The sequence below is a fragment of the Physcomitrium patens genome, chromosome 15 (genome assembly GCF_059467195.1).
Source record: "Physcomitrium patens ecotype Gransden chromosome 15, ASM5946719v1, whole genome shotgun sequence".
Classification (NCBI taxonomy): Eukaryota; Viridiplantae; Streptophyta; class Bryopsida; order Funariales; family Funariaceae; genus Physcomitrium; species Physcomitrium patens.
Genome location: NC_143424.1, coordinates 5,822,127 through 5,848,772, shown reverse-complemented (window position 1 = coordinate 5,848,772; position 26,646 = coordinate 5,822,127). Strand labels below are relative to the sequence as shown.

Genomic DNA, 26,646 nt, shown 5'->3' with positions numbered 1-26,646 from the left:
TACAAGCTTCTTAGAAGCTTCATAGACAATTCTTTGACTTTATACGTGTCTATAATTGACTTTTTGGAATACAAAAGTAGTCAACAAATAGGCCATGTGCTAGAAATATTATTAGTTTAAGCACCAAGCTAATTATGTAGCCCACATATAGAAAAACTTGTCTTATAAGTCAAAACATGTATTCTACAAAGTCAACACATATTGGAGGTCCTATAGAATATCACCACATAGCCCTCAGTTAGATAGTATATATAGAGACAAGAAAGAAGCCATCTTCACTCTTATCAACTCCTTTCTTACTTCTAGACTAGATTCAAAAGTCTAAAGTTTCCTTGTCTTCTAGCAATAAGCCATTCTAGTTTCAATTTAATATATATAGTTTCTTATTTTTTATATTTTTAGTCTTTCTTAAAAATAGAATTCATTGATTAAGGAATCGTCTTTGAAGTCATGTCCTTGACAAATATACAAGGATACACTTACAATATCAGTGCTTTATCTTGTATTCATTAAGAGTGGATTACATCATTCTTATGATAAGACACCAATATTTTTTGTAAAGAAAAAAGATGGATCATTACAGATGTATATTAATTATTGTGGCCTCAATAAAATAATGGTAAAAAATTATTATTTATTATCATTGATGTTAAGGCTTTTGGAGCAACTTGATCAAACTAAGATCTACACTGAAATAGATCTCTACAAAACATACAATTTGATGTGGATTAAAGAAAGAAATAAATAGAAGAGAGCATTTTGGACAAGGTACAAATATTTTGAATATAATGTCATGCCTTTTGGATTGATAAATGCTCCAATTATATTCTAGCATTTGATGAATGATATTTTTTTTAAAAATTCTTCGACAAGTTTGTTATTTGCTATCTTAATGATATTTTAATCTATTCCAAGATTCTTAAAGAAAATAAAGAATATATGCAATTAGTCTTAAAAAAATTATGAGATGTAAGATTATATACCAAATTAAAAAAATATATATTCCATCAACTAAAAGTATAATTTTTTGGATATATTATATTCAATAAAGACCTATTGATAGATCCAAAGAAAATTCAAGTTGTAATAGATTGGGCAATTCTATAGCCAATATAAGATGAATAATTTTTCTTTAGATTTGTTAAATTTTATTGAATATATATTAAGAATTATTTCCAAGTTGTTGCTCCTTTTATTTGATTGACATTCAAAGATAAATTAAAATAGGGATGCCAAATACAAAGGACTTTTTAAGATTTGAAGACAATTTTTATTACAACTCTAATCTTACTACATCAAAATTTCATACAGGCCTTCTACTTAGAGATTAATGCTTTTGACTTTATATTAACAGCTATAATATTATAAATAGAAAAAGATGGAAAGCTCCATCCAATTGTAATATGTCATTATCTTGTTTTTATTTTGTAATTATATATCAACCAAAAAAGCAATAAAGATTATCAAATGCTTTAATAAAGAAATCATATCTTATTCCAAAGGCAAAAAAAATATCATGAACATATGCAAATAAGCCAGTAATTACCTACATAAATAGATAGAAGTAAATAGAAGTATATAAAAGAAGATTAATTCTATAATATCTTCTATAGAAGCTTTTTAGATGCTTCATAGATATTGCTTTGACTTTATAGGTGTCTTTAATTGACTTTTTGGATTACAAAAGTGATCAACAAGTCGGCCATGTACCACACATGTTTTTAGCTTGAAGACCAAGCTAACGTTGTAACCCACATATAAAAAAACTTATCTTATAAGTCAAGGTATGTATCCTACAAAGTCAACACATATTAGAGGTCTTATAGAATATCATCACATAGCTCCTATTAGAAGCATATTAGAAATTGAGGATTACCTTCTTCTAAAATGATATTGTTCTTAGTATTTTTTTTGTCCTCAAGTCCTTTCTTTTACTTGTCTTGAGTGGTATTAGATATTTTTCTGAATGTTATTATGGCAATGCTTGTTGAAATGAAGAGTGCAATGGCACAAATGCAAGATCAATTGAAGGAGTTGATGCTTGTGATGCCTCAACTTAGCTTACCACCACTAGGATCAACAAAAATAGTAGGAAGTGAAGATATAGAGATGATTAGAGTTGCTTCAATATCTGCACCAAATCATGTCTCTCCATCCATGGTGGAACATCCTTCAAGTGTTAAAGAACCAAGAGTTGCCTTGCTCAAGAAGTTTAATAGTACAACATCCAAATTTTTGAGGATTTATCAATCAAATACAACTTATGGTTGAACTTCAATCTCAAAGCTATCCGACAGTAAGATCATAAGTTAGATTCATTAGTACACTTCTTTCAGGTTCAACACTATCATTGTTTTCATCTTTTTTTAAACGACAAGAACCAATATTGGATAATTTGGAGGCATTTTTGATAGATTTCTAGTCTATGTATGGAGAACATGATGCAACTCATGTTGCAACCAATAAGATCTGTATTTTACGACAAAACAATCAATTTGTAACATTATATGTTTTAAAATTTCAAAAACTTACAATTGATATCAAGTGAATTATGTTGCACTTATTAACCAATTTTTTTATGGATTATAATATGAAGTAAAGAAATTGATGCTCAACTTACCTGATCCTCAAACATTGAATCAAGCAATTGACTTTGTTGTGAAATATGACAATCAATTTTTTGAATTTCGATTTGAAAGTCACACAAATCGACCTCAACATTACTATAATTTGATGGCAATACCAACATCTCCTCAACACATATATTCAAAAGTAGAGGATATGCAAATTGATGTGGTACGTTTTAAACCTCTTACCAAGCAAGAAAAGACTCATTGTTATTTAAAAAGATTATACTTATATTATGGAGAATCTAAATACACTGCTCAATATTGTCCAAAGAAGTGACAAAATCACAAAATGAGGAGCACATCTTTCAAAGAAGACAATGTGTCGAAAAAAAAAATTTTCCAGCTATAATAAAGACCGTGCGGCTGAAATCTTATACAATTTCTAATGAAGGTCCTATCCTCTTCTCAGAACCCTCTCCTTATTTTATAATAGACGTACGTTTAGGACATAATAATTATAAAGCCTCTGCCTTGATAGATTCAAGAGCCTCAGCTTGTTTTTTAGACATATAATTTGTTAAAAGTCATAAAATATTATTAGTACAAAAAATCAAACTTATTCATGTAGAAGTCATAGATGGTCATCTGTTGTCTTCTAGAGATATTACTCATGAAACACTTCCTATAGATGTAGCAATAAATGATCATAGTAGTTGCGTAATCTTTAATATAATTAAATCTCCATCTAATCTAGTTATTTTAGATTTATCATAGTTAAAAAAGTATAATCCTTGCATAGATTAGATTTCTCGTATCCTTGACTTCTCTAAAAGCATAATTAAGAGTGAAATTAATCCAATAGAAAGTCATAAGTCTAGTACAATTAAACTTATGTTTGTAGGTGCAAGAGCTTTTTTGCATGCTACAAAAGAAGGATCATCTTGTGTCATTTATGCCACACTAGTTTCTAATGATGTAAAGACTTCAAGTAACATTCCTAGCCAATATCAAGAATTTTAAGATGTATTTGAAAAAAAAATACTGATATTCTTCTAGAACATCATTCCTATGACGCTCAATTGACCTTCAAGAAGGAGCACAACTACCATTTGGACCAATCTATAGTTTATCACAAAATGAATTGGTTGAACTCAAGGAATATATTAAAGAGAATTTATCCTAGAATTTCATACACCATTCTAAATCACCAACAAGAGCTCCAAACTTATTTGTAAAGAAAAAAAAATGGATCATTGTAGATGTGTGTTGATTATTGAGGACTCAATAAGATCACCATTAAGAATAGGTACCTTCTATCTTTGATATCTGGACTTCTTGATCAATTGAATCAAGCTAAGATCTATACAAAAATAGATCTATAGAGAGCATACAATCTAGTACATATTAAAAAAGGAGATGAATAGAAGACTATGTTTCAAACAAGGTATGGGCATTTTGAATACAATGTCATACCTTTTAGACCAACAAATGCATCGATAGCTTTTCAACATCTAATGAATGATATTTTTTGAGACTTTTTAGATGATTTTGTTGTCTATTTTTTGGATGGCATCTTGATCTATTCTAAGAACACAAATGAATATGAACTTCATGTTTGTCATGTATTACAAAAATTAAGAGATGTAGGACTCTATGCTAAGATAAAAAGAAAACTATGTATTCTACACTACTCAAGTCTATTTCTTAGGATATATCATTTCAAATGATGGACTTATGATGGATTCTAAGAAAATTCAAACAATCATAAATTAGAAGATTCTAAAAACGGTAAGAGATGTCTAATGCTTTTTGGACTTTATCAACTATTATTGGATCTTCATTAAAGACTTCTCTCAAGTTGCAATCCTACTTACACATTTGACTTGCAAAGTCAAACTTGAGTGGAGCAAAGAAGCTGAAGCATCTTTTGAAACTTTGAAGTTAGCCTTTATTTCTTCACCAATCTTGTATTGCGTCAACTTTTCTAAGATATTTTTTATGGAAACAAATACATCAGACTTTAATTTGGGTGTCGTATTATCACAAATGAAAACGGATGATAAACTTCACCTAGTAGCTTTTTATTCCAAAAAATTTTTAATAGCCGAGATTAATTATGAAATCCACAACAAAAAGCTTCTTGCAATTATGGATTCACTTCAAGAATGGCGTCATTATCTAGAAGGCGCTTCTAATCTAATCACCATATATATGGATCACAAGAATCTTGAGTACTTCATATCAACGGGTGTTTTAAATCGTTGTCAAGCCCGTTGGAGCATGTACTTATCAAGATTTGATTTGAAGATCACATATCGACTCGAAAAACAACAAGGTTTGTCAGACGCCCTTTCTAGACATTCTTATCTTATATCAAAAGAAGGAGATCCATCTTTTGATACAAAAAAATAATTCTCTTGAAGCTAGAGCATTTTCATCGTCGAGTAATGAAATCAACGTTGACTATTGATTCGACCCTTGTGAAATAAATCCAATCAAGTATGTCTTTTGATTCTCTTGTTCATAATATCAAGAATTCTTCTTCTAAGTCCTAAGATACTTCTAAGTTTGAGTTCAAAAAAAACCTACTCTATTTTGAAGGTCGATTATATGTTCCAAAAGAAAAAGCACAATTATGTGTTCTTCAAGCATGTCATGACTTTCTAACAACAAGACATTTTGGATACAACAAGACTTTAGAGCTTATATCTAGAGATTTTTGGGTGGCCACAAATGTAGAAAGATGTGAAAGACTTTGTTCAGTTATGCGACATTTGTTCAAGATCAAAAACTCCTCGTCATCAATCTTATGGACTTCTTCAACCATTACCTATTTTAAAATAACCATGGTCTTTTGTTTCTATGGATTTCATTATGGATCTTTCAATCTCAAGTTCTTATAATTTTATATTCATGATAGTAGATCATTTTACCAAGATGGCATATTTTGTACCATGTACAAAATCTATCACAAGTGAAAAAACAACTAAGCTCTTTCTTGGCAACATCTATCACTATCATGGATTATCTAAAGATATTATATTGGATAGGGGAACTTAGTTTGTATCAAGATTTTGGCAGACTCTTTTGAAGATTCTAAAAGTGGATATAAAACTATCTTCGACATTCCACGCTTAAACTGATGGACAAATAGAGCATGTTAATCAAGTTTTGGAGCAGTATTTAAGATGTACCATCAACTACCAATAAGATGATTGGACAACTCTTTTGCCATTGGCAGAGTTTGCTTATAATAATATGATACATTCTTCAATAGAAAAAAATACCTTTCTTTGCCAATTATGATTATCATCCATGACTTGATACTTTTGACTTTTTAAAAGCTGATAATCTTGTGACGAAAGATTTGGCAAATCATTTATCAGAGCTACATGCAACAATGAAGGCACAATTAAAAGAAGCTCAAGAACAACAAAAGATCAATGCAAATGTCTATCAAAAGGAACAACTACCATTCTACACGGGTGACAAGGTATGATTACTTCATCGTAATATCAAGACCACTTGTCCTTATGACAAATTGGACTATCGTAGACTTAGACCATTTCCTATTTCTATATAAATTAATCCAATTGCATATTGTTTACACCTACTAGAATCAATGAAAATCTATCTAGTATTCCACGTGTCTCTTCTTGAACCATACAAGATAGTAGACATACTAAGAAGAAGACAAGTTCCACCTCCTATTATAGAAGTGGACAATAATGAAGAGTTCAAAGTAGAAGAAGTCCTAGATTCAAGGCGGTGCCAAAATAAATTGGAATAACTTGTCCATTGGCACGGATATGATATTAATGAATGTACATAGAAGCCAATAAAGAATCTTGCAAATGCAACAAAGGCAATGGAGGCTTTTCATCGATGACATCTATCAAAATCAAGATGAAAACCTTCTTTATTAAAAAAAACAAGATCCAGGCAAGATAACATTCTACTTTCAATCCTTGTTTGTAGCTTCTTTGTAGTTGTGACATTAAGGAGATGGAGAATCAACAATTAGTGGATTTGACTGAAGAGCCTTCATTTGTTGACCTACTGGACGACATATTGTAATTATTACAACCTTCAAGTCGATACAATTGAGATGAAGATCCTTAATAATGACATGTTTTTTCTCGAATAAATAACGAGATACAACACATTTGGTATCACAACCTTAGAAGAGACTCCCGATGTTTGGTAATTTTATTAGAGGTAGCAACAACTCCTGACGGTGTTTCAAATATTTTATTTGAATGAAGTTATGAAGGCCTGAACAATGATCAAATAACAAGGTGGTCTTCTCGCCCTGGTATGGGATACTATCAATAGTTGAGAGGCCCTATCAACCATCTTTGAAGAGAACAAAGATCTGAGTATGTGGCAAATACAATTCATCGCATCATAGATTTTTTCAATATATAATGATCGCTCTTCGTGGAACTCGTCCCTAGAAGGGGAGGTTATGTCACAGACATATGCATGTAAGCGAGCAATTATATGTATAAATAAATAGAAATAAGTAGAAATAGGTAAAAATAAATTAATATTATAATATCTTCTATAAAAGCTTCTTAGAAGCTTTATAGATGCTGCTTTGATTTTATAGGTGTCTTTAATTAACTTTTTGGATTAGAAACGTGGTCAACAAGTTGGCTATGTGCTACATATGTTGTTAGCTTGAAGACCAAGCTAACTATGTGGCCCTTACATGGAAAAAAATTCCTTGTAAGTCAAGGCATGTGTCCTACAAAGTCAATACAAATTGGAGGTTCTATAGAATATCACCACGTTGTTGTGATGTAATAGGATTGATATGTGAATGAGTGTTGAAATTATTTTAATGTTGGAGATCTTAGTTCGAAGTATTAGAAAAAATTATCTTATAAATATAGTTAATAGTCAAATGGGTTGTAAAATTAAAAGATACAAATGCTGCCTTTTTAAAAAGGTTACTTCTACTTACTTTGTAGGACTATTAAGAAGGCAAAACAAAGTAGATTGGAAAAATAAATAATATAAGCATCTTTAGAAAGAAATTAAGAATAATTTCTTGTAAAATTTATTTAGTAAAACTAGATATTGATACTTGGAGAAGGTTGATTATGAATCAGGGTTGAAATTAGATCCTAAGGCACAAAGTTGAGTTTGGAGGATGAGTTCGGGGTTGTTTTGGAGATCAAAGAATGGGGTTTGATGGCAGACTTAATTAAATTTTTATTAGCATTGGTTTTAGGTGCTTTGGATATGTAATGACTTTGTGAAAGCTTCACAAATCAAGTTTGTTTTTGGATGACTTGAATTTTGTGAAATAAAATAGGATTGACGTTTTAGAAAATTTCAAGAGTTTTGTAATAGATCTACAAGCGAAATTTTTTAGGTTGATGGTTATAATTGTGCTTAATATGTGTTGTAAATTTTAGCATGTTTTAATGGTTGAATTGAAGGTTATTGAGGTTTTAGTGGATCAAGGTCTTAGAAAGTAGAATGTTAGGTCCAGTGAGGATTTTTAAGATTTCATGCAATTTACTAGTTCGATTGGAGTGAAATTTATGGATAAGGATAATAGGTTTGTTTTTCTATGTATATGAAAAGTTTGAAATCAGTCAAATAGTGAAATAAAAAGATATTGGCTTTGAGAGATTAGCATCAAGGTTGAAAAAGGAGGCCGGCCAATACCGAAGCACGTTTTTGAAGTTATCGTCTATTTGGTAATTCCGATCCTTTTTAAATTCTTTGTGCTTATTTTTAACTTAATTTTTAAGAAGTATGCAAATTTTGAATTAAGATCAATGGTTCATTCATTAGTTATTGAGGTTTAAATTTGTTGTAGAAATTACTTAGGTTTGGTTTAGGATTTAGGATTTGTTTAAGATTTGATTTATGATTTAGGATTTGGTTAGGATTTGATTTAGGGTTAGGATTTGATTAAGATTTTGTTTAGGATTTAGGATTTGGTTTGGATTTAGGATTTGATTTAGGATTTAGGATTTGATTTAGGGTTTAGGATTTGATTAGGATTTGATTTAGGATTAGAATTTGGTTAGGATTTGATTTGGAATTAGGATTTGATTAGGATTTGATTTAGGATTATGATTTGGTTTAGGATTTTGGGTTTGATTTAGTATTTAAGATTTGGATAGGATTTGATTTAGGATTAAGATTCGGTTAGAAGTTGATTTAGAGTTTAGGATTTGGTCAAGATTTGATTTAGGATTTAGGATTTTATTTGAGTTTATTTAGGATTTAAGATTTATTTGTTTTTGGCCTAAAGTTTGAATGAAGTCTAATAGGATTTCAACTAAGATTAAATTAATATTTAATTGAAATATATTTGAAATATGTTTGAGATATATTTGTAATCATTCTAATATTTCTTTAAGATTTCTTATCATTTCTTTATAATTCTTTTGAGGTTTCTCTGAATTTGATTAAAGCTTGTTTAGCATTGTTAGTGTTCTATTAGAATTAGGATTTAGTTGTAGGAATTTCTATTCTACTTTTGACAGCTAGGTGCCCAAAGCATTCTTAAGCAAGACTTTACGTATTACGACAATGTAGCCCCTTCGTTAGATAGTATATATAGAGACAAGAGTGAAGCCTTCTTCACTCTTGTCAACTCCTTTTTTGCTTCTAGTCTAGTTTCAAGAGTCTCAAGTTTTCTTGTCTTTTGAAAATAAGCTATTCTAGTTTTGTTTTAATATACATACTTTCTTATTTTTATTTTTTCATTCTTTCTTTGACATAGATCTCATTGGTTTATGCATCATCTTTTAGTTCATGTCCTTGATAGGATTCCCTCATCCTCGACTTCAATATATACTAGGTATTAGGAAGCTTTTTAATAATTTTTCATGTTGCTTGAAGATGAAGCAATTTTAGAAAGCTTTTCAAGTAGTTTTTAAATCATTTGAAGATGAAGCAATCCTATAAAGCTTCTTGAATAACTTTTTTAATCCTTATAGAATTTTTTAAGAACTTTTTAGAATATTTTAAGAACCTTCTAGAAATATTTTGGAACCTTTTAAAATCTAATAGAATATTTTAAAAATATTTCTAAAATCTCCTTGTTGAATGTCTAAAACAAAATCAAAAGAAAAAAATTTGATCTTTCATTGGCTAAATCTTTTATTATTTTTAACAAAAGTGAAGCAAAAGTTGAGTTATGTAATAATTTATAGATTTATAGAATCATAAATTAATAAGGTCTTAATAACACATATGATTTACTTCTATCTCAAAAAATGATATCACATTGGCTTTTGATCCAATTATTATTGTTTTCATCAAAAAAATTGATAAATATAATGAAGTAAAATTTTTCATTGAAAACATAATTTAGCAAGCATTGGTGATTAGGTACAATCCATACCACTTTTGATAGGTATTTTCTAACAGTCCAAAGACTATTTTTATGAGATTGAAGATGCGACTTTTTATTTCAATAATTAACTAGTGGCACAACTGAATAGAAAAGTTGTTGTTTGAAGAAGGAACTATCATACAGACTTATAGGCTAAATGTTACTATAATAATCAAGATTCCAAAGAGAAGGTCATTATAGAATTAGAGAGCTACTCAAAAGACATTACTTTTGATTATTATTTTTATATGTAAAAAAGGCTGAACATTTGTAGGTTATTTAGAGACAGAGATTGGAATATATGTATATCTGGATACATTAACAAGAAAAAAACATGTGGTTATTAGAAAACACACTTGCTCCAAGTAGATCTATTAATTTAATCAATGTTGATAAGTAAACACTTGAGTAGTTCAATTTGGAGCATTAATAAGCATTGCAAAATGTTGCATTTTCAAATTACTAACTATTAGCTTGCTTAAACCATATGTTGGTTTTAAAGTGGTAAAGAATTTATTGTCAAGAGCATACATATTTTGGAGTATGTTGATAAGGAAATCCTAAACATTTTAGCATCTGAAACTCGGTTTGAACTTGAAATTGGTGACAAAGGTTCTAAAGAGGTCACTATAGAATTAAAGAGCTACACAAAAGATATTACTTTTGACCATTGTTTTTATAAAGGGCCTAAATATTTGACGGTTGGTAACTTTCATCCATGTTCAATCTCATTATCGTAATTTTTTCTTTTCAGATTTTAAGAATGGGCTTTTTATAAGAAAATTTCAACTCCATTTTTTGGATGAGGTCTTCTGAGAATGCAACTTTGATAAACTTCATTCTTTAATATCTATCTCATAACTGTTTCAATAATAACAATAGCAACAGCATAGGTTGAAACCATGATAATAATACATATTCAATTAGTTATAAACAATTTAGCTAAGCATCATACAAAAATATTCTATTAATACCTCATATGTATAATTAAAATAATAGCAATAAAAAAACTCATGTATATAATATAAAATATAAGAATTATAAAGAGAAATAAAAGAAGATTTTAATTGTGTTATTTAAATTCAAACTTTTAAATTATTATAGCTCAGTTATCAACTAAAAAGTGTCAATAATATATTCTGATGTAAAATTTCATGTTGATAACTCTCTTTTTGATATTCAAAAATAAAATTGTACATCAAAAATTTGCTTCAATATATTACTTTTACAAAGCAATGAACTCTATTAATGGTAGGTAGGTATGTATGTATATATATACATATATAAATAAATAAATAAATAAATAAATAAAAGTATTCAAATATTAATGAAGCAAAAACTTGTTTGCTAGCACAAATCACAACAAGTTACAAATTTACAAATAATTATTTTACATGTTAAGATTTTAATATTTATTCTTTTTTTGATTTTTGATTTTGAAACTCAAATAAAAATCACAATCATTATAATTACTTTAAATAAATGTGGTGTAGATATTTACCGTTAGATCATCTTAATGAATAATTAAATAAATACGGAATTTGCCAAACTTGCTTACTAACCATGCAGAAACGAAGCCAGAAAATATAGAGCAAGGATCAACATGGAATCAGACGACAGCTGCTGTTTGTGATCGAAACCATGGAGAGCAAGCATAATATCAAATTCCTCGTTTCCTGAATTAGATCCATGAAGCCAATTCAATGCTGTGCTAAAGCAACAAAATCTCATTTGGATCGGCAATTCAGACAAGGCTTAAGCAAGTTCATTTCAAGTGCAACACACACAAAAAAGACATAAATTCACCGGGCAGTTGCAAGTGGAACTTGTGTGATGTCTTGTCCTACACAGAAGTAAACTTTACTAGGTACACACTAGTCATGCTCTCTGAGTCCAAGCCTTGACATGCCGAACAAAAATGAGGAGCTGCGATAACAAAATGGGGTATGGATACTTGGTGGTATGAACATACTATTACATGATAGAGGTAATATGGATACATAGTACAAGAACAGGAATAGTCACTAGTATGACACAGTTAGGCGTTCTTTAATGTTGACGACCTGAGGAACGAGACAAAATGCCAAGTTTTTAAATCACGCTCGTACTTTGCGCACTTGAATATGGTGAGAGTACTCTGATCTCCAAATGGGCTGTTTTCCACTTTGCACCAAAGCAACCTCTTCGCCATCTTGGACCATACCTTTTTTCTGTTTAGAACCAACACAGTTAACAAGTATCAAAACTAGGAGAAATACATGAGATAGTAAGCCAAGAAACAACAAGATGTTCCGACTCTTCATCCATATGTCGCCAGAACAGATCACTGAATCGAGTCGTCCTAAGACCATTAGAGTTGAAAAATAAAATAAAACAAAATAAAAAACAGAGGAATCTTTGGAACAATTTCATTTAAACTAAAGGGTTCCGCAAAGAAGTTAGAAGAAAGGAAAAACGAGCAAACAAGCAAACAAGCAAACTAACCTGCAGTATGCTGAGCGCATAATTAAACGTCTCCTCCGCGTCGTTTGTGAATTTAATGTGTATAGCTCTTACACCATGGTAAAGAGCCAATCTCGATTGCACTCTCTTACTGCAAGTAAACAACAGCAGTCAGTCATAGAATCCAAGACAGTCTGGTTGCAATGAGACACTCCTTACCTCCACAAACAATTTCATGGAACACAATTATGTGAGCACTGGAGGCCCAATTTAAAGCAGCCTTAGCAGCTGCGCTCTGCTTCTATAACAATTAACATGACTATGCAGCATCACGACATCGAAACCTGGAACGTAATTACCAATGAGTTTGAAGTAAATCATTGCAAAGGAACTGAAACGTACTCGTTTGTGAAAGCGAAGATAGTACCAACTGGACGGTAATGGCTCAATAACAGAGCCATAAAGCCCGTTCGTGTAAACACCAGTATAGAAGTCCCCAATGTATTTGACATTAAAGTGGCATGAAATGCGAACATTTCACTCATATGAGTCTGTCCTCAATTAAATAACCACACGACATAAAGTGAGCACTGACAACAGATATAAAACATTTCCAAGCATACTTGATTTCACATTCATGAGCCTTAGCACAGACCGCTAAAAGACAATCAAGGAACTAACAACCAAACATTAGCTGTGTACCCAAAACACACTGCCACGTTCAGTGCACGCATTTTTCACACAGGAAGAGTCATGCCTTACAATGCTTGAAGGATGAAAGCAGTTACCTTAAAGGCTCGACCAAGGTTAGCAGGGGCCTCCTCCTCTGGCATGGTTGCTTCTGTGCGCATGGCCACAGTGTGCATCACTCGCACAGCTTTCAAAGGATACCTGAACACATAGTATAAAGGTAGGACTGCAACATGAATATCACCTCAACTTGAACACAATTCTGTCTCTTCAAGGTTCATATGCCTGCGAAATACTGAGAACAGAATGTAATTTGTTTCATACGATTCTAGTTTACAATTCCATCTAGATCGTCCTCAACAGTAATACGATATTCGAAACACAAAAATTTACTTCAAGCAGAAAAAAAAACTGTCGAGAGATAGTGCACTGGTTTAATCGCGCTTACTTTCCATGAGCGGTTTCCCCTGAAAGCATAATTGCATCCGCACCTTCACGGACAGCGATGGCTATGTCTGAGACTTCTGCTCGTGTGGGCGTAGGGTGAGTGATCATGCTCTCAAGCATGTTCGTAGCCACGATCACTGGCTTTCCCATGGCTCGGCAAGATCTAATAATTTCTCCCTGCAGAGAAAACCCACAATTTTCAATTTTCCCATGAGAAATAACAAGCACAAATACTCTGTGTGATCCCGACTGCAGTATCATTACAAATACTCAAAAGTAATCTTTATTATACTCTTTTCTCACAATTCTGGAAATGACCCTGATATGAATCACCCATATGTGGGACTAAAAGGTCTGTACAGAGGAAACAAATCACTTTCATGTCAGATTTAGAACTGTGCTAAAGCTAGGCTCATCCTTAATTTTCCTTCTCTACTACGTCATGACATATTATAAGACATCCCAACATATTCTTACGTGCCAGAATATTAGCATATATTATACAGCATGTTACGTATCATACCTGGAGAAGAGGCACCTCCTCAATTGGCAGCTCGGCTCCAAGATCACCACGGGCAACCATAGCCTGCAAACAAAAAGCTGAACACTTAAAGAGGAACTTTTGCAATTTAACCAGATTGAGCCAGCCGAGAGGAATAAATAGAAATCCACAATTCATAAAACATGCAAGCACTTGAACCCATCCTACCCAAAAACTTTGGCACAGAATTAGTTGGCCGAAAGGACCACACACACAGTATAAACCAGGTTAATAGAAACTCACACCATCAGCTGCATCCAGAATGGATTGTAGATTGGGAATCGAATCCGCACTTTCAATCTTCACAATGACATGAATGTCAGCTGACTTCTCTGCAGCGCTCACACTATTCAATTAATAATAATAATAGTAATAATGATAATGATAATGATGCATGTAAACAGAGTCATCGTTAAAAAGATAACGAAGATTCGAGACCCCAACATGAAGAGGTTTCGTAACAAGGAACAATGAAAGGGTACATACATCAACTACAGGAACCAACAATACACTTGAACGCCGTGACCTTGTAGAAAAGACAGAACTTCTGAAGTGCTTCAGCAAGCAAGCACGTTATATGCATCCACCAACATGCTAAAACTAAGAAAACGTTTTTAGAGAGTTAGGACTCCAAAACCAAGGCATTTGAATTATACCTTTCAAAAAGGATTTGAGCTCATGCACCACCTGGGCGTCCTTGACAAATGACAGCGCGTAGAAATCAACTTTATTTTCTACTCCAAATTTAATGTCTTCCCAATCCTTCTCTGCAGACTCCACAGAAGGAAACACAATGGTATCCAAAGTCCGTGTTCAGATAAAATTTCTATAGATCTCTAGAGATAGTGATTGCACACTAATGAAATTCCGTAATTTGAGGTAAGGGAAAGCAGACACACACCAAAAAATATATATCTACTTATTATTTTTTAAAAAAACAAAAATTCAACTCATTCGGTACACACATTTAATTGATATTACTGCCAAGGAGTCACTGTCGTACCGGTAATGGAGGGTAGAGTGGCACTCTTTCCGCGCACGTTGAGGTGACGACGGGACTTCAATTCACCCCCATCCACCACTTCACAGTACACTTCCTCGTGGGTCTTGCCCTTCACCTCTAGCGACATCATGCCTCCTGTTCTCGTCGCATTCATAACCTCAGTTAGCTCTCGCACCAACTCTCATTTCTACAGCCAACTTAATACTGGCTAACTACAGACTACAGGCGGTTAAATAAAAAAACACCTATTCAAAGTGGTATCATAGCGAGAGTGGAATTATGCAAAAAGCTCACATAGTGATGAACAAAACGAAGCACGAATTCTGTAATGCATGCATGAAAAATCACCATCAATCAGCAAAGTATCGCCTATTTCCACATCGGTCACAAAGTCATCGTAGTTAACGCTCACGCAGGTATCGGTTCCCACGCCGCGCTTAATTGTGAAGGTGAATGGATCGCCCTTCTTCAGCATAATTGGCTGAGGCAGGTCTCCACTTCTAACCTCTGGACCCTGTGAGGTAGTAAGACTCTTTCTTAAATATATTTACATACGAAAGCCTCAGAAAAAAGAATTTCAGCTGATGAAAGCGATTTAATTCTGCTAGGAATTGCTATGCACCAAAAAATCCAACAAACAAACAAATAAATAAATTACTCTTAAACAAAACACGATGTTCCATCGAGAGCAACACAAACCTTTGTATCCAACATGAGAGCAATGACATTCGCGTGCGCTTCTTTGTTGAATTCTCGCACAAGATCAATCACCTCCTTATGCGAGGCGTGATCTCCATGGGACATGTTAAGCCGAGCCACATTCATTCCAGCTTCCGCGAGCTTCCAGATCATCTCCTTCGTATTGGATGTAGGGCCAATTGTGCACACAATCTTCGTCTTACGCTGAAAAGAGGGCTTGACCCACATCCCAACCCTGCTCTCATCGGGTAAACCCTGAAAGAGGCGCAATTTAACCTCGTCTTCCAAAAAGTTGATGCGGCCATCCTCGGGCGACACAGGTATAATGCTACCACCTTTTTCCTTCACGTATCGCCCAGGACGATAACTCGTCGCACGGACAAGCACAGCAACCCTGACAGCCTCACTACTCCCCTTCCCCTTCCTTCCCACACGCAAACCACTCTTCGTTGTTCCAAATGACTGCTTTCTCAATCCCTGAAACCTGTCCAGAAAGGCCACTTCACCCCCACTCACTGCGCGTGTCGCAAAGTGTGAACTGTTAATTAGCATGGAAGCCATAGCTCCCCAATAAAACCACAATACTCAGTGGAAAACAACAGCAATCACCACCACAACCCAACTCAATTTCTCCGCCGAGGCAAAGAGAGCATGAATCTGTGAGGCGATTGATGTCAGCACAAGCGTCTGGAAAAAATCAAGCCAAATATATCATTCACGAGACTCTGAAAAGTTGGGTGTGTCGACCAAAGTCACTGCTCACGGATACGGCCCACATCGAACGAAAGTTCCGTCGGGATGGACAGAAAGATACAGGGAGAAGATTTCAGTGCGCATATTATGGGAAGAACAGCTCGGTCAATCAGGCACATGATTATCCTCGAATCTTCTGCTCCTTTTACAGATCGTTGCAAAAAGTCAGGTTAAGCAGACAACATGCCTGGCCTTGGGTGCCGGAATCTACCAACCTCGGTTTGGCAGACACATCCTAGCCCAAGCTGCGACGAGACTGAGAAGTCAGCGAGAGATTTCGTCTTTCCGCCTTCAGTATAACTTTGTACAGAGAGCTGCGGTGTTGGGGATTACTGCATTTGATTACGGAAGTTTTGGAGTTGTGTTGGTGCTTCAGCCCTTCTTCTAGTTTGAGGTACATTTCTCTTCACCCGGTGTGTATGGAGGTGTTTTGTTTTTGTTTATTTTTAAAAAAATTATGAGATCCGAGGAAGTCGGTGTGAAGATTGCGAGTATGAAGTTGGTATGGATGAGTTCGAATGCAGCTCAACAGGTCACGTAGAGGCTCGAAGTTTAATTTCCCAACTCGAATGTGTGTGTGATCGTGTTATTCGTGCGGTGGTTGCGAGTTTCGGAGTTTTGAAGTGAACAAAGTTGGGTGCGTTTGAAAGATCGTAGAAGGGATCGCTTTGTTCTATAGCCTGAACAGCAATGTGGGTTATGTTTGAAGCTATGTTTGCGTGGGTGCTTCATTTGATCCTTCTTTTTGTTAGCTCACTGTCAGGTGATGTTTTGAGACTCCATTTGATGTTTAGCAGAAATTGGGGTTCAATAACCCAGCGCTTCTTTTCTACGGCAGGCTCATGGGCAACCGCCACGAGGTGGTGAACTAGCGCCAGGTCATTCGCTAGCTCCGACTGTTTTATCATACATAGGCTGTAGGAGTCTCTCAATATTACAAGTTTTGAAGATACAATTTTACAGACATCAGCAAAAATGGAGGCAGACAGTTCGTCACATCGTGTTCGTCATACTACTGGCGTCAGTCCCCCCGCCTCGTATCCTCCTGGTATGATACTGTCTCCTCTCCAAATCTGCCCTTCGTGAAGCTATTCTTGAATTTGAGTTGCGATGCCAGATTACGGACGCGTGTGTCAGAACCTACCGTTGGCTGCCGATTACTGTTGGTTTAACTTTATTTTCACATCTTGGTATGCAGGCACTGGATTTGCAACTGGGCGCATATCGTTAGGTGAGGTTGATGTTGTGCAAGTGGCAACATTTGAGGAAGTATGGAGTGCCCTTGAGGGCGGGGTGGAGAATAAGGGTGCCACCTTCTACAGGCCAGTTGAGGTTCCGGCTGGGTATAGTATTCTATGTCACTATGCACAAAACAATTCAAGACCTAGAGCTGGGTGGATACTTGCTATAAAAGAAAATGGGAGTCCGCCTGCAACAATACCGCCGTCGTCATCACCACCATCTTCAGCGTCGTCGTCGCCTTCGCCACCATCATCACCTAAGTCTTTCGCCGACCGTCTCAATCCGTTTGCGGGTCTGTCATTAGTTTCGAAGGAGGATGCAGCTTCGGACATCTACAATCCGCTTGTGGGGGTACATCTAACCGCAAGCGAAGCTGCAGTTGAAGCTGTAGAGGAAAATATCAATCCATTTGCTCGTGTAGCTGTAGTTCGGAACACAACTGTAACCGAAACTGCACAGGTAGACAAAACCTCTGACGTAGTGACATCTTCTTCCGCTTTGAAAAGCCCAGTGGATTTTAGGCTGATCTGGAGTAGTTCTAACTGGAAGGGAAAGAAAAATGGAGATGTTTGGGTCTGGTTGCCAGTTGCTCCAGAAGGATACTCGGTACTTGGATATATAACAACTAATACTGAGAAAAAACCTGCTACATCAGAAGTGACCTGTGTCCGCACCGATCTCACGGACACCTTGGCAGTACATCGTAAATTCTTCACCACAAGTGGCACAACCAAATCCGAGTTTGGTTTTCCTTTCAGCACTTGGACCACGAGACCTGCTGTCAGAGGAGTGAGTTCTGCAGGTGTCAACGTTGGCAGCTTCTTCTGTGCCCGATCTGACGACGCAGAGACTGATCTTCCAATTGCCTGCCTCAAAAACGTAGCATTCAGTCTGGATTACATGCCCACAATGGAACAAGTGAAGACCATACATCAGTTCTTTGGGCCCACAGTGGTCTTCCATCCAGCCGAGACATTTCTCCCCAGTTCTGTTGCCTGGTTCTTCGACTCAGGTGCAATGTTGTACAGCAAGGACTCCTCTATTCCACCTGTTCGTATTAAAAGTGACGGTTCAAATTTGCCTACCGGAGGAACCAACGATGGTGCGTTTTGGATAGATCTTCCCGAAGATGGGAGCAGAGACTCAGTGAAGATGGGGAATTTGGAGTCTGCCGAGGCGTATACTCATCTTAAACCGGTTTACGGGGCCACATACACCGACCTTCAAAGCTGGCTTTTCTTTCCTTTCAATGGACCTAGTACTGCCAAGGTGGGAAAGATCAACATTCCCCTCGGACGTATGGGAGAGCACGTCGGCGACTGGGAACATTACACGCTACGAGTAAGCAACTTCACCGGAGAATTGGAGGCAGTGTACTTCTCTCAACACAGTAAGGGCGAGTGGGTACTAGCCTGGGACCTTGAGTTCAACTCCGCCAACAAGCCCCTCGTGTACGTTGCCAAAAGTGGCCACCCCTGTTATCCTCACCAAGGCGATCACCTTCAAGGAGATCAGGAGCACGGAGTTGGACTGCGCAACGACACAGCTCTCAGCACCCATTTGCTCGACTCCTCAGTGAAGTTTCGGGTATGTACTAACTCCATCAGTCATTGCTCTACCAAGTACGGATAGCGGTCCTGCATTGCAAACCTCTTACAAGCTGAATCGTCTTGGATCGGTGCTTCGTGCACCATCGATACCCTAGTTATTGCGATGACGTAGACTCTTATGCACTACTGTTCTACCGTCCAGACATATGCCTGAGCATCAATTCCATGGTTCCAAATTGAGCTGTGAGTCCTCATCTTGCACGCATTTCTAGATTTTTTTCAACGCTGAATATTTATATTTATATTTATTTTTTGTGTGTCTGAGCAGGTATTCTCCGCCGACTACATGCATCAAAGGGGTGATCCAGACGCGCCGGTCGAGCCGACCTGGCTGCACTACATGCGTCCATGGGGTCCCAAGATTGTATATGATAGAAAGAAGAATGTGACTAAGATGCTGGGCCTCATGCCTACAATGCTCCATGGCTCCCTGGGAGACGTGCTAGGTAAGCTTCCGCACGAAGTCATGGGGCAAGAAGGTCCCACAGGACCCCGAGAGAAGAACATGTGGTTCGGTGACGAGAGGAGCTAGCGGCTACTAATTCTGCTGCCAATTGTTTTTTCTCTTTAGAAAACCAAATCCAGATTCTTTTGTGCAATACTGTTCTCCTCTGTTTGTTAGATTTGTACACTACGAACCTTTTTCCTTCTTTTTCAGTATGTTTGTGCTTCTTATATAAAGATTTGTTACGCAAACATTGAACAATCTGCAATTTGGGCATCGAAGTAGAGTTTCGACACGCCAAGCATTTTCAATGACGTTGAGAACCCATTTGTTGGTTTTTAGATTGGTTTTTGTTTACGCCACATGTTTTTGATAGCATATTGAACGAAAATGCCTTGGAACATGATGAATTTCCTATTAAGATTAAATGTAACTATCTTTGCCATACTGGAAATAGTGTTTCAAAACATTTTATAGTGAAACAAAAAATTATTGCCAGTATATTTATAGCTTTAAACCATCTACATCTTTCTCTTAATCTAAGTTTTTTTTTTTTTTTTTTTTTTTTTTTAATCATTCAAATTCTAATTATCTGCTCTAATAAATTAGTGTAAAGATTTAGTAAAATTGATGATTGAATATTTTTTTTCTAAAATCTGAAGTTGCTGTCATTTACAACAAGATTTATGTCATTTTATTTGTAATTTAAGTGTTTAACAAAAAAAAAAAAAAGAGTTGTTTAACATGTCCAATTGTAAATATATTTCATGTGTATTCTTAGCATCAAATATTTCAAATTGTGACATTAGTAATAATTTTTCCTTGCATTTATAAATGAGTAAAGTGTAAAACATTATGTATTCAACTACATAGACATAGGATGTATGATAATTCATAATATGGAATTATGATAAAATGGTAACACAATTGTTGATGTTAGATAGGAAAGACATGAGCTAGTGAAATTTTAGAGAAATCCAACCTTAGGCCAAAAAAAAAATATAATGAACAATTGATTTTACAATTGATGCCCTTCATGGAAATAGATATATCTTCAGTAAATAACTTGTTCTACTAGATACTTTTTTAGAAGTTGAAACACAACTGCATCTAACCTTGTACCATATTTGGCTCTATGTGCATGGATAATATTCTCCACAAATTATGTACAAGTTATGCTTCTAGAAGGGCACTAACATTGGTCTCTTGTTTTTTTAAAAGAAAACTCCACCCACCAATTCCTCTAGTCTCACAAGCCCTTACAAACTCATACATTTGCATTGATGTTGTTTATTGTCAATCAACGTTGTGACATGTGATATGGCCAAAGATTTTGAAATGGTGACTCTTTTGATTAGGCACAAGCATATTGTCTACAATCCAATAATCACGTGCTGAGTCAAACAAAAGTCGACATATTGACGATATACGATATAATCATACAAAATGATCATAAAGATTTCAAAGTGGAAGTAAAGCTAGCATATTTTGATACGTAATATGATGAGTCAATATCCTCAAATTGTGTACTCAATTTGCAACTGTATAAAGTTGCTGCTCAATTATGCTGTTTCCTACTCAGAAAACAACAGTCCAGCGTTAGAAAACCAGGCTTGTTGCTACGAGGGCAATCTGAATATCTCTCTGGAATGCTCACACTTCCATCGAGCTAAAAAAATAACAATTAGCACAAAATAGCAATCAGCAAGAAGGGGATAAATTGCAGAAATGCCTGTGCCAAGCACACTACTGAGTGATGATCTAAATCCACGATCCTACCCATGATGGTTTGAGATAGCGATTATACTGAGAAGTGGCCTTTTCTAATGTATCCAGAGGACTGATTCTTCCATCTAGCAGCTGCGTTAATGCAACTGAGGGCTAAAGCCTTAACAGTACACAAAAAACCACTGCTTAAACGAGTTTCCCAGGATTCCCAAAGCACCTTCTACCAATATGGGCTATGCATCATATTCACTTAAAGCATTTCCTACGAGAATACCAGAAAAGAAAAAATAATAATAATATCTATGCCTGTGTTGTATTACACCTGCGCAGTTCCAGCTGTGAAACCAGGATCTTCGCATCGATACCTGCCATCAGGACCTATTCCAAATCCTTTGGGATCGGCAAATACATTCTCAAGCAGTTGGCTGCGCTCCGGAAGAGGGCTAGCATCTGCAAATTCTACGGCATCTTCAACAACTTCATCGATCTTCTTTTCAATGGTCTTCAATTCAGCTTCAGTAGCTATCTCGTTCTCTAGCAGATACTTCTTTAGGGCAACAATCGGGTCCCTCGCAGCGTAATGTGCTTTCTCAGCTGCAAATCAATAAATAAATAAATAAGTAAAGAGAAAAACACGAAGACAGTTACCATATTTCTTGAGAGATTAAGGTAAACGGGAACGAAACTAACTAACAAGAATAAAATTATCCGAGTTTGCCTCTAGATGAGAGCAGAATGATAAGGGTGAAAATTACCAGGCTCCCGAAGTTCGTCTGGATCGGCAAGTGAGTGACCCCTGAACCGGTATGTCTCACATTCGATCAGCGTTGGGCCATCCCCTCTCCTTGCCCTCTCTACAGCCTCCCTCGCTACCTCTCTAACCTTCAATACATCCATGCCATCCACATGAGCACTGGCCATTCCGAATGCAGGGCCTTTCTTCCAAATTTCCGGATCCGAAGTAGACCTGAAATGCGACATACCAATAGCCCACAAGTTGTTCTCAACCACGAAGATAACTGGCAACTTCCACAGCTGTGCCATGTTCAAGCACTCGAAAAACTGGCCATTATTGGCAGTTCCGTCACCGAAGAAGGCTATTGAAACAGGCATGTCCCCTTCTTCTTTCAAAACCTCCCGTTTGTACTTGCTGGAGAAGGCAGCCCCCACAGCCACAGGAATACCCTCTCCAATGAAAGCAAACCCTCCTAACAACCCGTGCTCAGCAGAGAACATATGCATTGAGCCTCCTTGTCCTCGACAACAACCAGTGGTCTTGCCGAACAACTCAGCCATGACTTGCCGGGCCGGTACGCCTTTGCTCAAGGCATGCACATGGTCTCTGTATGTGCTCGTCACATAGTCCCCCTTCTTCAACAGCTTGATGAAACCCGTCGAAACAGCTTCCTGGCCATTATACAGATGCACAAACCCAAACATCTTCCCCCTGTAGTACATTTGCGCGCACATGTCCTCGAAGCTCCGCCCCAGCACCATGTCTTCATACAGCTCAAGGCCTTCATCCCTGGTCACTAACTAGAAGCCCCACACCATCAACACAAGCAATCGCGGCACAACGACAAAACGCTTCAAAATCCCCAATGCAGATTAAGTCAGTCCAATCAACCCAACAACCAGCTCCAGTTTCACTCACCAGCTCTGGCTTGTTCGACTTCGCGCAGCTCTTAGGAGCGCCCTTAGCGATCCTAGATGAAGAAACAGCAGCCCGTGCAATGCCATTGGCTGCCGCTGGACATGCCTTCTCCACGGCGTCAGCAGCAGCAGCACCCAGGAGCTGCTTCCTGCTATGAATGCGAAAAAAGGCCTTCTCACCAACCGACCCAGCATATGGAGAGCTCGAAGTGGCGCTTGTGAGGTCAATCTGCGGCCTAACGACGCGAAGCGAAGAGATGGCAGCCATGGCGTATATGTCCAAGGGAGACAGAGGCAAGAGAAACCCACATCCAGATGAAGACTGGAAGGGGAATGTATGAACAAGCAGTAATGCGCACGGGAGCAAATCAAGGTCGTGTCTAAGGAGCGAGATTTTGCGGCGAGACCGCTGCCTCGCCCAAGGCACTCTGAAGTGCCCGCCTCGCCATTACTAGTACAGCACCCCTAGAGACCACCACCCACTTCCAGCGTCTCATGAATGAACGGATGAATGAAGTGTCATGGACAGATGCGTACGACGGTGGATGGGTGATGTATCGAGTATAAATGGATGGATGGGTGGATAGATGGACGAGAGTATGCTACGTAGTTGCTCCAACATTATGTGAATTACTTGTTATCCATGTCTAGGGATTATTCTTTTCTGCCAAGCATTCCTCAACCCAACCGCAGCTTTGTACACGCTCTTTTCAATCCTCCTTGATCAACCCGAATATCTTCAATACAACAATAGTTTTAATTGTCATTTCAATTTATAATCTTTCTATAATGCAAATAGAAGTCTCTTATACCAATAAGACAAAACCCATTCATTTACAACGTCAATGTCATGATTGGACCTAAGGTACTACAACAATACAACTTCTCCACATAAGATTAAAGATCTTCACAAAGAACATGGATGATTAACAATCTAAAGCAACATTTTACTCTTCAAATTTATTTATAAATAATTTATTTCAATAAATTTTTCATATTAACATAAAAATATTTTTCTAAAAAATTATATATTATATAACTGTAATTAATGAATATTTAATTAATACCAAGTTTTTTATTTTTATTTTTTTTAATCTATTTTAATATAATTTCTAAGAAAGATAGAAAAGTGTGTATTCCAAACTACTCAAGTTGACTTTTTGGAATACATCATTTCCAATGAAGGCCTTATGATGGATCTAAAGAAGGTCCAAACTATCATAGATTGAAAGATTCCAAGAATAGTTAGAGATGTGCAATACTTTTTGAGCTTTTCAATTATTACTGAATCTTTATCAAGAACTTTTTTCAAATTGTAGCTCCACTTACACATTTGACTTGTAAAGACAAACTTCAATGGAATAACGAAGCCAAAATATTTTTTATTTTTTTGAAGAAGGAATTTACTTTTGTACCAATTTTGTATTGCATTGACTTTTCTAAGGTATTATTTATAGAAATAGATACATCAGATTTTGCCTTGAATATAGTATTGTCACAAATGGAAACTAATGACAAACTCCATCAAATATCTTTTCATTCTAAGAAATTTTCAATAGCCAAGATTAATTATGAGATCCACGACAAGAACTTTTTGTAATTATGGATTCATTTTAAGAATGACATCATTATCTAAAAAGTGCTTCAAGTCCAATCACAATATATACGGATCACAAGAACCTCAAGTACTTTATATGGGCATATATTTTGAATTATCGCAAAGCCCATTGAAGCATGTCATTATTAAGATTTGATTTTAAGATTATATATCAACCTGAAAAACAACAAGATTTATCAAATGCTCTATTTAGACACTTTTATCTTGCACCAACAAAAAAAAAATATAACTTTTGATCAACTAAGAATAATCTTCTTGAAGTTAGAGCATTTTCATCTTTGAGCAATGAAATCAACATTGACTATTGATTTGATCTTTTTCAAACAAATTCAATTAAGTATGTCCTCTGATCCTCTTATTCATGATATCAAAAACCTTTCTTTTAAATGTCATGATGTTTCAAAGTTTGAGTTCAAGAACAAAATTTTCTATTTCGAAGGACTCTTATATGTTCCAGAAGGAAAAACATGTTTATATGTTCTTCAAGCATGTCATGACTTTTGAGTAGTATGATATTTTAGATACAACAAGAATTTAGAGCTTATATCCAAAGATTTTTGGTGGCCGCAAATATGGAAGATGATAAAAAACTTTATTCAGTCATATGACACTTCTTCAACATCAAAAACTCCTCGTCATCAATCCTATAGACTTCTTTAATCATTGCCTTCATCCAAACAACCATGGTCTTCCATTTCTATGGATTTTATTATAGATCTTCTAAGTTTAGGTTCATATGACTCTATATTTATAATCATAGATTGCGTCATCAAAATAGCATATTTTTTGCTATATATAAAATCTATTTTAGGTGAAGAAATAGCTAAGCTTTTTATTGACAATATCTATTGCTATCATGGATTGTCAAAGGATATTATATCGGATAGAGGGACTCAATTTGTATCAAAATTTTGAAGAATTCTATTTAAGATATTAAACATGGATATAAAACTCTCTTTGGCTTTTCATCTTTAAATTGATGGGCAAACAAAACCGATGAATCAAGTTCTGAAATAGTATTTGAAGTGTACCACCAACTATCATCAAGATGATTGAACAATTTTTTTTCCATTGGTAGAGTTTGCATATAATAATTTGATACATTCTTTTACTCAACAAACACTTTTTTTTGTGAATTATGGTTATCATCTACAACTTCAAACTTTTGACTTTTCAAAAGTTTAAAATCCTGTAACAAAAGTTTTAGCAAATTGTTTGTGAGAGCTACATGCAACAATGAAGACACAATTAAAAGAAGCTCAAGAATAACAAAAGACCTATGTAGATGTCTATCACAAGGAACAATCATAATTCAATGTGGATGATAAGGTATGATTACTTTGTTACAATATTAAGATTACTCATTCTTTGATAAGTTGGACTATTGTTGGCTGAGATCTTTTCCTATTTATGAACAAATTAATCATGTTGCTTATCAATTACATCTATTGGAGTTTATGTCAAGGACATGAACTAAAAGATGATGCATAAATCAATAAAATCTATATGAGAAAAAAATGACAAAATAAAAATAAGGAAGTACATATATTAAAAAAAAATTGAAAAGACTTATTGCCAATAGACAAGAAAACTTGAGACTCTTAAAACTAGATTAGAAGCAAGAAAAGAATTGACAAGAATAAAAAAGGCTTTACTCTCGTCTCTATATATACTATCTAACTAGGGGCTACGTGGCGAAGTTCTATAGAACCTCCAATATGTGTTGACTTTGTAGGACACATGCCTTGACTTTCAAGGCAAGTTTTTCTACGTGTGGACTACATAGTTACCTTGGTCTTTATGCTAACAACATGTGTGGCACATGGCAAACTTGATGAC

At 35.6% G+C, this 26,646-nt stretch overlaps 3 protein-coding genes across 5 annotated transcripts; 1 reads left to right on the top strand and 2 right to left on the bottom strand.

Moving 5' to 3' along the window:
- Positions 1-11,679: 11,679 nt before the first annotated feature.
- LOC112292380 (pyruvate kinase isozyme G, chloroplastic) lies at positions 11,680-16,428 on the bottom strand. The gene is made up of 11 exons (XM_024540785.3): positions 15,759-16,428; positions 15,408-15,573; positions 15,060-15,194; positions 14,713-14,823; positions 14,300-14,388; positions 14,039-14,101; positions 13,517-13,692; positions 13,167-13,269; positions 12,781-12,929; positions 12,421-12,529; positions 11,680-12,146 (listed from the first exon to the last, which is right to left on the bottom strand). Exons 1-11 carry the CDS (start codon positions 16,317-16,319, stop codon positions 12,033-12,035), a joined length of 1,776 nt encoding a protein of 591 aa, XP_024396553.1. The 5' UTR covers positions 16,320-16,428; the 3' UTR covers positions 11,680-12,032.
- A 271-nt stretch (positions 16,429-16,699) lies between these two features.
- LOC112292379 (hypothetical protein At1g04090) lies at positions 16,700-20,135 on the top strand. 3 transcript variants are annotated; one of them, XM_024540779.3, is made up of 4 exons: positions 16,700-16,905; positions 17,350-17,559; positions 17,710-19,340; positions 19,632-20,135. In XM_024540779.3, exons 2-4 carry the CDS (start codon positions 17,487-17,489, stop codon positions 19,893-19,895), a joined length of 1,968 nt encoding a protein of 655 aa, XP_024396547.1. In that variant the 5' UTR covers positions 16,700-16,905; positions 17,350-17,486; the 3' UTR covers positions 19,896-20,135. The 3 variants fall into 3 exon arrangements, with proteins under 3 accessions (XP_024396547.1, XP_090112425.1, XP_090112426.1); XM_090256299.1 differs by having other exon boundaries at positions 16,723-16,905; positions 17,309-17,559; XM_090256300.1 differs by having other exon boundaries at positions 16,768-16,905; positions 17,306-17,559.
- Positions 20,136-21,309: 1,174 nt separating this feature from the next.
- On the bottom strand, positions 21,310-23,602 carry LOC112292820 (pyruvate dehydrogenase E1 component subunit alpha-3, chloroplastic). Its single transcript, XM_024541658.3, has 3 exons — positions 23,191-23,602; positions 22,292-23,072; positions 21,310-22,130 (listed from the first exon to the last, which is right to left on the bottom strand). The coding sequence occupies exons 1-3, from the start codon at positions 23,455-23,457 to the stop codon at positions 21,853-21,855; spliced, it is 1,326 nt and encodes a 441-aa protein (XP_024397426.1). The 5' UTR covers positions 23,458-23,602; the 3' UTR covers positions 21,310-21,852.
- Positions 23,603-26,646: the final 3,044 nt, after the last annotated feature.

Coding starts and splice junctions, on each gene's coding strand:
- LOC112292380 (XM_024540785.3), bottom strand. CDS start 16,319: ATGGCTTCCATGCTAATTAACAGTTCACACTTTGCGACACGCGCAGTG. Junction 15,574..15,758: donor CTCTCATGTTGGATACAAAG/GTTTGTGTTGCT, acceptor ACTACCTCACAG/GGTCCAGAGGTTAGAAGTGG. Junction 12,930..13,166: donor ACCTTGGTCGAGCCTTTAAG/GTAACTGCTTTC, acceptor AATTGAGGACAG/ACTCATATGAGTGAAATGTT.
- LOC112292379 (XM_024540779.3), top strand. CDS start 17,487: ATGGAGGCAGACAGTTCGTCACATCGTGTTCGTCATACTACTGGCGTC. Junction 17,560..17,709: donor CCCCGCCTCGTATCCTCCTG/GTATGATACTGT, acceptor CTTGGTATGCAG/GCACTGGATTTGCAACTGGG. Junction 19,341..19,631: donor ACTCCTCAGTGAAGTTTCGG/GTATGTACTAAC, acceptor GTGTCTGAGCAG/GTATTCTCCGCCGACTACAT.
- LOC112292820 (XM_024541658.3), bottom strand. CDS start 23,457: ATGGCTGCCATCTCTTCGCTTCGCGTCGTTAGGCCGCAGATTGACCTC. Junction 23,073..23,190: donor AGTCGAACAAGCCAGAGCTG/GTGAGTGAAACT, acceptor TGGGGCTTCTAG/TTAGTGACCAGGGATGAAGG. Junction 22,131..22,291: donor AGACGAACTTCGGGAGCCTG/GTAATTTTCACC, acceptor ATTGATTTGCAG/CTGAGAAAGCACATTACGCT.